The sequence below is a fragment of the Stomoxys calcitrans genome, chromosome 1, assembly GCF_963082655.1.
Source record: "Stomoxys calcitrans chromosome 1, idStoCalc2.1, whole genome shotgun sequence".
Lineage (NCBI taxonomy): Eukaryota > Metazoa > Arthropoda > Insecta > Diptera > Muscidae > Stomoxys > Stomoxys calcitrans.
In genome coordinates, this window is record NC_081552.1 from 118,954,347 (window position 1) to 118,968,128 (window position 13,782).

General features: G+C 38.0%; 1 protein-coding gene across 2 annotated transcripts in view; it reads left to right on the plus strand.

The window, feature by feature from the left end:
* The first annotated feature begins 308 nt into the window (after positions 1-308).
* The window catches only part of LOC106094058 (organic cation transporter protein), a 47,652-nt gene continuing 34,178 nt past the window's right edge, over positions 309-13,782 (plus strand). For both annotated transcript variants that reach the window (XM_059360880.1, XM_059360881.1), the window contains exon 1: positions 309-926. In XM_059360880.1, the coding sequence (XP_059216863.1) occupies positions 703-926 (224 nt within the window). In that variant the 5' untranslated portion in view covers positions 309-702. The remainder of the gene's footprint in view (positions 927-13,782) is intronic.

Genomic DNA, 13,782 nt, shown 5'->3' on the forward strand with positions numbered 1-13,782 from the left:
ATGCACCATCTGTCAAAATTTCAAGAAAATCGGTTCAGCCGTTTCAGAGTCTATAAGGAACACACAAACATACAAACAAACAAACTTACAAACAAACATAAATTGATTTTTATATATAAGATATGGGTAGGGTTTTAACTTGATGATGTTTACAGCTATTTTCATTCGTCGGATAAGGAACTCAGCAATACTTCAACTCAATGCGTGGAGAACTCTGCACTTCAGTCTAGAGATTTCATTCGTGGGATTTGAAACAAGCCTCGCTCGCTGCGTGCCAATTGTTGACAACGAATTTCAGTGAAAGAGACTCTCCCAAACATACGGAGAGCTAGATAAAATGATAACGATATTGATTTACTTCATTGAGATAAAAAGTGGATTGTTGTAGTATAAACTTTACAAACTCAGAAATCGATGAAAAATTCAATTTAAAATTAAAACCAAACCAAATACAATCGGTCGACATCGAACTATTTAAACTATCAACCACAAAGTAAACTTCGAACTTTACAACATTATTTAAACGGGGCGTTGTAGGGTGGCAGTAGAACAGATAGAGCGTCAAAGAGAGTGTCCATTTGAACAAATCAGTTACTGAAAGTTTGTCACTCTCTGTCTCTTTTCCTCACCCATGTAGTAGCACTGTACGAGTATTAATCTTAATTGCTTAATTGTCAGACACTGCCGCTTTTTTGAGAAATAATGACGAACAATGCACTTGGCAATGGAAGTCAGTCAAATGAAACGGAAAGTTTTGAAAAGAGTGATGACGAGAGTGACGTCAACGTTTTGGATACAATTCTAGTCCATATTGGAGAATTTGGACGTTACCAAATGTTCAACTACGTCCTTCTCTGCATACCCATGGTGTTCAATGCATTTCAATCGATTTCTTATGTTTTTACAACCAGTCCGGTTATTTACAGGTGGGTGATAACGAATTGTTTTTGATCTAGGTCATTGATCGAGTATACACATGTGCAATTCTGACATACATACATCTTACATATGTATGTATGACTGATTCATATATATATATATATATATATATATATATATATATATATACAGATGTGTATTTTATGAAACTCTTCATACAAGGCATCAGTGGAAATTTTATTGCCAGGGTTGTTTATCAGTTAAGTGCTTTTTAATAGAGGCCCTACACATTGAAACTACATATTTTGTTTGCACGTATAATCTGAAAGTAAATGTATTAACAAATGAAATGTACTCGAGTGACATCCATTAACATTTGTAATGACGGGTGCTATAATTTCTTCTTCTTATGGCCGGTACAATGTTAGTTTTTCACAGTTGAAACCCCTTTTTTGGCAATTACTTTTTGGAAACATTTCGAAAATAACAATTTTATTAAAATTTGGCCATATGTATTGAGGGAATGTCCTACTGAATGAAATCAGCAAGTTATTTTGCTTTAAAATCTATTATCTAAAAAAAGTAATCGGCGAAAAATATCGCGAAAAGCGAATATACAATAGTATCGGCCTTATGACTATATTTGGGTGGCTCTTAGTACGAGTTTCACAGAGAGAAACCAAGAATTATTCAGATGTGTTGGGGGTTTAACTTTTTCCTTAAAAACAAATTTTATGATGAAAGTTTATGACACTCAATCGTGTGAAATAAGAAGTTGTAAAGATTACAAGCGGTGCAAGGGAAAGTGAATCCTAGCCATCACAGATTATTTCACGATTGCTTTTTCAGACAAATTTTGAAGTAAAAAAATCTGCTGATTTTATTCAGTGATATATTCCCCCATTATCTCTCATTTCAATGAGTGCAGTCCGATTTAAGTTTTAAGCTCAATGTAAGGGGCCTCCTTTTTATAGTCGCGTCCGAACGGCGTGCCGCAGTCCGATATCTCTTTGGAGAGAAGTTTTTAGTACCTCACAAATGTTGCCAGCATTAGGAGGGGAAAACCACCGTTGAACATTTTTACTGATGGTCTCGCCAGGTTTCAAACCAAGGGTTCAGCGTCATAGGCGGATATTGCACTACGGTGGCCTCCATTTGTAATGTAGTTTTAATAATATAATTACAATATATTTTAATTTTAATGACCGTACCTATACGGTTTTTGTTCACGCAAAATCATATTTCTTTTCACATAAATTTTCGACAAGTTAACTTCTTTTGTGAAAAACGTTGGACTTTATTCACGACGAAAGTACATATTTTTTCGATAAATTCTCGCAAAAATTTGTGACAAATATGATTTTTTTTTTATCCGGATAATACCATTTACTCTTGATATTTATAAAACGTGTTATTCGGGGTTTTAACTTGTTTATGTATATTGAATAAGATGTTAAGTTCATGTTTAATGTTGTAATATAATTCAAACTGAAATTTTTACCAATTATTAACAGATCTCAGAGGGTAATTCCAACTCTTTCAGAGTTTATTTGTATTTATTCTAGTTTGTATTAAGATCTGCTGCATTCGTTCTGCTATAAATAAAACAAACAACTAAAAAAGCGTTAAGTTCGGCCTGGCCGAACTTTGGATACCCACCACCTCGGGTATATATGTGAACCACATTTCATAAAAATCCTGTGAATCCAGCTATATCCAAATCTGGACCGATTTGGGCCATATTGCAGAAGTATGTCAAGGGGTTTAACTTAACTCACTGTCCCAAATTTCGGCGACATCGGGCAATAAATGTGACTTTTATGGGCCTAAGACCCTAAATCGAAGGATCTGTCTATATGGCAGCTACATCCAAACCTAGACCGATCTGGGCCAAATTGACGAAGGATGTCGAGGGGCGTAACACAACTCACTGACCCAAATTCCAGCAAAATCGGATAATAAATGTGGCTTTTATGGGCCTAAGACCCCAGCTATCCGAATCTGGACCGATCTGGTCTATATGGCAGCTATATCCAAATCTAGACCTATCTGGGCCAAATTAAAGGGGGATGTCGAGGGGCCTAACATAACTCACTGTCCCAAATTTCAGCAAAATCGGATAATAAATGTGGCTTTTATGGGCCTAAGACCCTAAATCGGAGGATCGGTCTATATGGCAGCTATATCCAAATTTGGACCGATCTGAGCCAAATTGACGAAGGATGTCGAAGGGCCTAACACAACGCACTGTCCCAAATGTCATCAAAATCGGATAATAAATGTGGCTTTTATGGGCCTAAGACCCTACATCGGAGGATCGGTCTATACGGCAGCTATATCCAAATCTGGACCGATCTGAGCCAAATTGACGAAGGATGTCGAAGGGCCTAACACAACTCACTGTCCCAAATTTCAGCAAAATCGGATAATAAATGTGGCTTTTATGGGCCTTAGACCCTAAATCGGCAGATCGGTCTATAGGCGGTTATTTCAAGATATAGTCCGATATAGCCCATCTTCGAACTTAACCTGCTTATGGGTAAAAAAAAGAATCTGTGCAAAGTTTTAGCTCAATTTCTCCATTTTTAAAGACGGTAGCGTGATTTCAACAGACAAACGGACATGTCTAGATCGTCTTAGATGTTTACGCTAATCAAAAATATATATACTTTATAGGGTCGGAAATGGATATTTCGATGTGTTGCAAACGGAATCACAAAATGAATATACCCCCATCCTTCGGTGGTGGGTATAAAAAAGTGCAAAATGGAGTTGTTGTACACATTTCTATATCGCGTAAATAAAAAAATCACCAGTGACAGCAATGCGGTAGACCTCTTCAAGTCTAGATTTGGCCACGTAGTTTTGGTACGCTCATAAACAGCTCACGCCCGTTTCGTGTTTTGTTTCACTGTCAAACATCTTCAGTTTGGTCTATAATTCAACCATGAATCGTCTTACAAACGAACAATGGTTGCAAATTATTGGATCTTATTATCAAAATGCGTGCTCTGTTAAGAAAGTTCATCGCGCGACGAAATTCATCATCGGTGAAGCTCGGCCAGAAGCATTGCAAGAGCTACCAATGCATCCAGAAAAAGTCACAGTTTGAAGCGGTTTATAGGCTGGTGGCATTATTGGCCCATACTTCTTCAAAGATGATGCGAATCGTAACGTAACTGTGAATGGTGAGCGCTACCATAAGATGATATCCAACATTTTTGCCCAAAATGCAAGAGCTTGCAACAAGACGGTGCCACATACCACACTGTACGCGTAACAATGGACTTATTGAGAGGCGAGTTCGGTGAACATTTTGTTTCACGTTTGAGACCAGTCAATTGGCAGCCTAGATCGTGCGATTTAACGCCTTTAGACTATTTTTTGCAGGGTTATGTTAAAGCCCATGTCTATCATGACATAACTACCAGGTGGTGTACCGTAAACAGCTGAGTACAATTTTTTCTCGCGAAGTGCATTATCTGTCAATGAGTTTTGGTTCTGTGTGTGTATTATAGTTAAGAACCAGAGCATCCACAAACATCGAAAAATGTCGCGAACTAGAAACATATACAAACTTAGAGTTGCACTAATCACTGTTTTTGACAGATAGTACACTCAATATTTTGTTGCTGGGCAACTGCCACTACCTGTAAATTAATATATGTTGATGTCTATAATTGACATAATTACCAGGTAGCGTTCCGTAAACAGCAATTTTACAATTTTTTTCTCGCGAAGTGTACTATCTGTCAGCGAGTTTTGGATGTGTGTGTATTATAGTTAAGAACCATACACACGCAACCAACGAAAATCAGAGTTTCACTAATCACTGATTTTGACAGATAGGGCACTCAATATTTTGTTATTTGGCAACTGCCACTACCTGTAAATGAATAAAACTTGCAAGCCCGCTTTAATTGACTCATTGGTTGACAACATTGAAGCATTTATTCGAGAGATACCAGCCGAAATGTTGGAAAGAGTAGACCAAAATTAGACTTACTGCCGAGACAGGCGATCTCCAGGGATCTTTGTTCTAAGATATATTTCTATCAACCAACTGTCGATTTCGTACACTGACAGAAAAAAGACGTTACAATATTGGCATTGTTAAATACACACGTTGTTGGAAATATTGTTAACAAGCGTGGATGATTTTGTGAACACGCATTGTTGTTTCATGACTGTTATTAGCATCATCCCTACAAAATGTATATGTATACTAGGGTGTTCTCAACCCAATCGAATGAAATTTTACCCAAGTATCCTAATGATCAAAAAATTTAGGCAAATGACACAAATCATATATTTTAAGCTTGACGAATGTTGAGTGGGAACTTTCTTTCTAAATAAAACTTTATCTGTCAGAAAGTGGCTGGGCACTCTCATTTGCAAAAAGCGGTTTACAAAAAGACGCGTAGATTTCGGAGAGTAGGAATCTGTCTTTGGCCTAGAGAGGGGTGAGAAAAATAAAAGACAGACCAAGTAATGTTTGAGACGAGCAATTTCAGTGTCACCTTCCTTTGATGTTGTTTGCTCGGCTGTCGTTGATGAAAGAGACCGAGTCAGGTATATTTTGTAAACATATTATGAGTAATGAGAAAACAAAATAGCAAGATCAATGCCAAGTTTTTATAAGTTATTTTCATAGATTGTAAACGTGTTTGTAGTTACATAAATTTTTAATTTATTGTTCAACAAAGTTGTAAATTAACATCCAATCGATTTAATCTATTAACAGTCCTAAATTATTGGATTGTTTGTTTATTTGAAAATGTATAATTTCCATTTGTTCGATTACTTGAAAGGTCATAAATAATCGATTAATCGACAGTATACCCAAATAGGCCTTTCACACGGCCCATTATAATCGTGCTCATCGTGTATACGTGTTGATAACAGATTTTGCCAAAAACGGTACATCTAATTTTTCTTTTCTTTGATTTTATTTAATATTCCATACTTTTCTTCTCTTATTATAGCTTTATTTTGGTCAGAATATGTTTTTCAAGATCTGTCCAGTAATGATTACACGTTTCTGTGTAAACGGTAATCGATTGACGCCAACCATCGAACAAATTAAATGATTTTGATTTTTCAGACATGACTGGTGGTTATGTATACATGTGACGCATACACCTTTATTTTCACCAATACTATTATAATGACCACTCATCATGATGTGCCATGTAAACTGAGCATAATGTATACCAAACTTATGCTCTCGTACGGTATGTAAATGTAGTAAAACGTGGCAATTGTTTTGTTTTGCTTTATGAAAACACATGTAAACGAATACCGAACGTCTTTCGACACTAACCGGAAAATAGAATTCAGTAACAACAGAATTTTACGTTCGGTTTTTGTGTCAGCAGATTAAATTTGAAGTTTGAACAAATTCAAGATCCATAAATGTGTATTTAGAAAACTTCTAGTCCTATTCTATGATTTGTGTAATTTTTTACAAATTATTTTTAATGGTTTAGGCTTAGATTGAATGGATTGCCCACTATGAAAAGGTTAGTCCACTCGGAGCCCAGTCTGGTTCATTGTGATACCTCAGTGAGGAAAAAGTGTGGGCCAAAAGGAAAATTACAAAATATGCATGTTTAAAAAAAGGAAATTACAGGAGAGTTTGTCCTCGAACCCAAGCCCTTGAGGGTCACCAACTTTCCACATTAATCCCGAGTTTTGGAGACTATAAATCTCTGTGGCTATAGTTATGGCATAGAGTTTTCCATGAAAAAATCTACACCCTTCCAGTAGTCTCACCTACAAAACGATGTTGTGTGCTTCGGAATAAACGTCCAATCCATTCCCTGACTCCATCTTGGAGCCAAAGATGCAAAGATCGTCCGAGGACGGGTATCTAAAAACCTGCAACTTATATCTACGATTGAACAGGACCAGCGGTATCTTTGCTGGGTTCATCTCAATCCATTTCCCGAAGCCCATCTCGTCAGCGACCTTTCCATGTCGCTGATCGTCGACAAAAATTTGCATCGTATCAGTAGTACGACGTCATCCAAATACGTGATAATTTTCACGTCATCCCTATTTAGATCCAAAAGGATTTTGTTTTTCGCAATTTTTCACAGAATCGGCGAGATACTGCCTCCCCGAAGCGTTCCTCTTGTCACCCGCATTCTGAACAAACTATCTCCGAATTCAGCGTTGATAATCGTGCCACGTAGCATGACGTACGACGTGGCAACTATCGACTCTATTTCCACGTTGTTAAATATCCATTCAACATTTGGAAAGGCCGCTATCGCCTATGCCTTCAGTTGGAGGAGGAGGAGGGCCGTCTCCTCCGTTCTGCACTCGAGGGATGCATGTTGTCCCCTCAAGGTATTCATGAAGTTCTCCGGAGCCAGTCCCGCCCTCAAATTCATGTCTTCATTGTTAATAATATTATTTTGTTTGAAATGTCAAATGCTTCGTTTTTTAATCAGCATAATTACCTCTTTACATTTACGATACGTTTGTTCTACATTTACGAGAGCATAACAAGGCCTGTAGGTTTAACGATTCTAAAAAACATTGTACGTACATAGCCGTCTGTGGTGTAATGCGTTTAGGCGTTTGTAAACATTCAATGGGATGGATGGAACACAGGTTCGACATTCAGCAGCACGCAAAAATTTTATGCATTTATTTTTAATAATCTGTGCACTACATGTTGTCGGAATGAGAACGGGTATGGACGTTTCATTTATAGAAACTGTTGATGGTTAATGAAAATTTGTGGTTTATATGATAAAATCTGTGTGTTGATTAACTTTTATGAACGAAGTAGGTCACTTTGTCAACGCCGTGCTTGAATTTTTCTTTAGGTGAATGTTACGGTTTTTCTGCTTTTGGAATGAAAATTACCTTTGTAGAAACTTTATATCCCCAAAGGATTTTCGGCTCAGCCACCAGACACAATTTCCTCCATAAATTCCGACGAAGGCATACCAGTGACAAACTCTCCTACAGCCACGTGAAATGTATGTCAACGAGTAGTTATAGTATTTCCTCACTAGACATTGTCCACGCATTCTGTGACATCTGAATATATATATCCCAATCGTATGGTGCCCTTGTGGCTTTCGCTCTGTTGAGCGACAGTCCTTCATTAGACCAACCAGTTCTGGGATCCACCATGGCGGCGCTGTTGGCTTGGCTCTCGGACATGTTGGCACAAGATAGCCAATCAGGGCCTTCGGGATCCGCTTGACTATTATGTCTATATCATCCTCAGTTTCCACTTCCTTTTTCCGGTCTAGAAGGGATAGCCGTGCAGACACCGCAATACTGCTTTCTTCTGTTTAGCGAAGGCACCACTTCTGCAGTATTTTCTCCAAGGCTGAAACTAATATAACGATGATCAGAGAAGCTGTGGTCATCCAACACTTCCCAGTCCCATATCCTTGGGCTTATATCTTCCGATACAAAGGTAGCATCTAGTACCTCCTGCCTGTTTCTGGCAATAAAGATCGGTTTATACCCTTTATTACAAATCGCCAGACTGCAACTTATGTAACGAATTGTATATATAACTAGTTGACCCGGGCCCGCTCCGCTGCGCCTTCTTTTACTTTATATGGAACAAACGTTTCCTTCGAATATTTATTTACGAAGATCTCTTAGTGAAATACCATGCTAACTTGACTAAGAGTTTAACAATATATGTGCCTTTATCTGAATCCCATATGATATTTATTGGTCTACGAATTTAAGTTTGGATGTAACGTGTACTCCATTCTTAAAATACTTAATTTCATTTGAATATCAAATTCGTATTCTACTCACAAATACCTTTATTTGAGCCCATATTGCGATGGTCACTAAAAAATTGCTCTTTGTGGGGTATTTTAGGAAAGGGGTAGACCCCAGAAAATTGGTCCCGAAAATGGGTATCAATTCTTGCTCTACCCCCCAATACCTTTCATTTAAGCTCTACATTGACATGGTCGGTAAATATGCCCGATAAAGGGGTATTTTGGGAATTGGGGTGGTCGCCCAAACACTTAACCCGGAAAATATATCAGTAACGTGCTCTATTCTCATATATCTATATATCATTTATTTGAACCCCATATTGCCATTGGCCTCAAAATTGGATATCAAATTCGTTTTCTAGTCTCATTTAAATTCCTTATTGCAAAAGTCAGCAAATATGTCCGGTTTGGGGTATTGACCCTAAAAGTGAGTTGGCCTTGAAAATATATATCGGATTCGTGTTCCACTTTAAAAACCCTCTTATTTGAGCTTCATATTGCAATAGTCAGCAAATACTTATTGGGTGGTGTTGTGGGTGTGGCGTGGGCCCATAGACATTTTTCCCGAATATTGATATCAAAGTCGTGCTTTACTCCCAAAGACCTTTCATTTGAGCCCCATATTGCTATGGTCGTAAATTTGTCCCCTTTTGGGGGATGCCATGATCGGTAAATATGTCCGATTTAGGGATGTTTTGTAGGTTGGGTGGTGTTGTGGTGCCCCCATAGACACTTTTCCCGAATATTGATATCAGATTTGTGCTTTTCTCCCAAAGACCTTTCATTTGAGCCCCATGTGGCTATGGTCGTAAATGTGTCCCCTTTGGGGGAGGTTTTTGGGGAGAGGCGGCCCCCAAACACTTGGTCTCATATTTGGATATCAGATTCGTATTCTACACTAAAATACCTTTTATGAGAGCACACAAAATTTCGCTTAAATCGCACCACCCATCTCCGAGATCTGGCGTTTCTGAAAATTAGGGTAAGGGGTCCGTCCCCCCTTCAGATATCAAAAAATGTAGTACCCTATTTTCACCACGGGGCCATTACGCACCATTTGTGAAAATTTCAAGAAAATCGGTTCAGCCGTTTCTGAGTCTATAAGGAACACACAAACATACAAACAAACAAGTAAAAGTGTTCTAAGTTCGTCCGGGCCGAATCTTATATACCCTCCACCATGGATCGCATTTGTCGAGTTCTTTTCCCGGCATCTCTTTTTAGGCAAAAAAATGATATAAGGAAAGATTTGCTCTGCCATTAGAGCGAAATCAAGATATAGTCCGGTTTGGACCACAATTAAATTATGTGTTGGAGACCTGTGTAAAATGTCAGCCACTTCGAATAAGAATTGCGCCCTTTGTGGCCTCATGAAGTAAAATAGAGAGATCGATTTATATGGGAGCTCTATCGGGCTATAGACCGATTCAGACCATAATAAACACGTATGTTAATGGTCATGAGAGATCCGTCGTACAAAATTTCAGGCAAATCGGATAATAATTGCGACCTCTAGAGGTTCAAGAAGTCAAGATCCCAGATCGGTTTATATGGCAGCTATATCAGGTTGTGAACTGACTTGTACCTTATTTGACATAGTTGTTGAAAGCAACAATAAAAAACGTCTTGCAAAATTTCAGCCAAATTGGATAGGAATTGCGCCCTCTAGAAGCTGAAGAAGTCAAGTCCCCAGATCTGTTTATATGACAGCTATATCAGGTTATGAACCGATTTGAACCATGCTTGGCACAGTTGTTGGATATCATAACAAAATACTACGTGCCAAAATTCATTCAAATTGGATTAGAATTGCGCCCTTCAGAGGCTCAAGAAGTCAAGACCCAAGATCGGTTTATATGGCAGCTATATCCGGTTATGGACCGATTTGAACCATACTTGGCACAGTTGTTGGATATCGTAACAAAACACGTCGTGCAAAATTTCATTCCAATCGGATAAGAATTGCGCACTCTAGAGGCTCAAGAAGTCAAGACCCCAGATCGGTTTATATGACAGCTATATCAGGTTATAGGCCGATTTGAACTATACTTGGCAAAGTTGTTGGGTATCGTAATAAAACACGTCGTGCAAAATTTCATCCCATTCGGATAATAATTGCGCACTCTAGAGGCTCAAGAAGTCAAGACCAAAGAGCGGTTTATATGGCAGCTATATCAAAACATGGACCGATATGGCCCATTTACAATACCAACCGACCTACACTAATAAGAAGTATTTGTGCAAAATTTCAAGCGGCTAGCTTTACTCCTTCGGAAGTTAGCATGCTTTCGACAGACAGACGGACGGAAAAAAGAAAATTTCGATTTCATTGCGACGCCGAAAAAATGCTACGTTTTTTGCATAGTCGAAATCGCAATTAGTTTTATAATAAGATTGAGTTATTCAATTATTTTGTCAAACATTTCGGCTATCGGGCTAGTATTTTAATGACGATTTTTATACCTTCCACCATAGGATGGGGGTATACTAGTTTCGTCATTCTGTTTGTAACACCTCGAAATATACATCTAAGACCCAATAAAGTATATATATTCTTTTTATTAGTGTAGGTCGGTTGGGATTGTAAATGGGCCAAAATCGGTCCATGTTTTTACATAGCTGCTATATAAACCGATCTTGGATGTTGGCTTCTTCAGCTTTTAGAGGGCGCAATTCTTATCCGATTTGGCTGTAATTTTGAATGTTGTGTTGTGGTATAACTTCCAACCACTGTGCTTAGTACGGTTTAAATCGGATAATAACCTGGTACAGCTACCATATAAACCCATCTTGGATCTTGACTTCTTGAGCCGCTAGAGGGCGCAATTCTCATCCGATTTGGTTGAAATTTTGCATGAGGTGTTTTGCTATGACTTCCAACAACTGTGCTAAGTGGGGCGCAAATCAATACACAACCTGATTTTGCTGCCATATAAACCCATCTGGGATCTTGATTTCTTGAGCGTCTAGAGGGCGCAGTTATTATCCAATTTGGCTACAAATTTGAACATCGGCTTCTCACATGACCTTCAACTTACATGTGAAATATGGTCTGAATCGATCTATGGCTTGAAACAGCTCCCATATTAACCGATTTTGCTTCTTGAGCCCCTACAAGGTGCATTCCGAATGGACTGAAATATTTCACAATGACTTTTACAATGATTATCATTCAATTCACTTATGGTCCGAATCGAACTACAACTTCATATAGCTCCAATAGCATAACAGTTCTTATTTATTATTCTTTGTTTGCCTAAAAAGAGATACCGCGCAAAGAACTCGACAAATGCTATCCATTGTGGAGGGTATAGAAGATTCGGCCCGGACGAACTTACCACGCTCTTATTTATTTTTGTTAAATGTTGCCCAAATTTATATTTTCCGTTAGCTTTAATTTGTCTCGAATTGGTTGAATAATTTCGACAGAATATTGTTCCAATTTTGATAATCGGTTTTAGTGCTATTTATTTCCATAAAATACAACGCACACAAACTGAAAACATTAAGCAAATATTATTTTTAGACGCAGAAAATCAATTTTTACAAAAAACCACTTACATTCTGCTCAAATTCTTCTTCGAACTTCTTTTAAATCGACCGAAATTTGCTTTTTGATGGATGCTGACTAATTGCGTACAATAGAAATCTAACCTGTTTGAAAAGATTTCCCAATTTAGGAAGTTTTCAATTTTTTTTTGTCAAAATTTTGGGGTCTTAACTGGTCAATTTTTATCGCAGTTTTTATACCCTCCACCATAGGATGGGGGGTATACTAATTTCGTCATTATGTTTGTAACTACTCGAAATATTCGTCTGAGACCCCATAAAGTATATATATTCTTGATCGTCGCGACATTTTATGTCGATCTAGCCATGTCCGTCCGTCTGTCCGTCCGTCCGTCTGTCTGTCGAAAGCCCGCTAACTTCCGAAGAAGTAAAGCTAGCCGCTTGAAATTTTGCACAAATACTTCTTATTAGTGTAGGTCGGTTGGTACTATAAATGGGCCATATCGGTCCATGTTTTGATATAGCTGCTATATAAACCGATCTGGGGTCTTGACTTCTTGAGCCTCTAGAGTGCGCAATTCTTATCCGATTTGAATGAATTTTGGCACGTAGTATTTTGTTATGATATCCAACAACTGTGTCAAATATGGTTCAAATCGGTTCATAACCTTTAATAGCTGCCATATAAACCGATCTTGGGTCTTGACTTCTTGAGCCTCTAGAGGGCGCAATTTTTATCCAATTCGAATGAATTTTGGCACGTAGTATTTTGTTATGATATCCAACAACTGTGTCAAATATAGTTCAAATCGGTTCATAACTTGATATAGCTGTCATATAAACAGATCTGGGGACTTGACTTCTTGAGCCTCTAGAGGGCGCAATTTTTATCCAATTCGAATGAATTTTGGCACGTAGTATTTTGTTATGATATCCAACAACTGTGTCAAATATAGTTCAAATCGGTTCATAACCTGATATAGCTGTCATATAAACAGATCTGGGGACTTGACTTCTTGAGCTTCTAGAGGGCGCAATTTTTATCCGATTTGGCTGAAATTTCGCAAGACGTTTTTTTATTGTTACTTTCAACAACTATGTCAAATAAAGTACAAGTCGGTTCATAACCTGATATAGCTGCCATATAAACCGATTTGGGATCTTGACTTCTTGAGCCTCTAGAGGTCGCAATTATTATCCGATTTGCCTGAAATTTTGTACGACGGATTCACTCATGACCATTAACATACGTGTTTATTATGGTCTGAATCGGTCTATAGGGCGATACAGCTCCCATATAAATCGATCTCTCTATTTTACTTCTTGAGCCCCCAAAGGGCGCACATCTTATTCGAATTGGCTGACATTTTACACAGGTCTCCAACATATAATTTAATTGTGGTCCAAACCGGACCATATCTTGCTTATTTTAAAACTTGTAGTTGGTTAATGTCCACATTATGTCTTTTATGCTAGGACGCAATTCTTGTTTATAAATTGCATATCTTTGGCTCGAAATTATTAACAAAATCCTCAAATTAAGGATAAAATCTTTAAGTTTGAGTATACCTTTTTTTAGTGTAGCCTGATACATGTACGTGGTATTTTGTTTTGATATCCAACA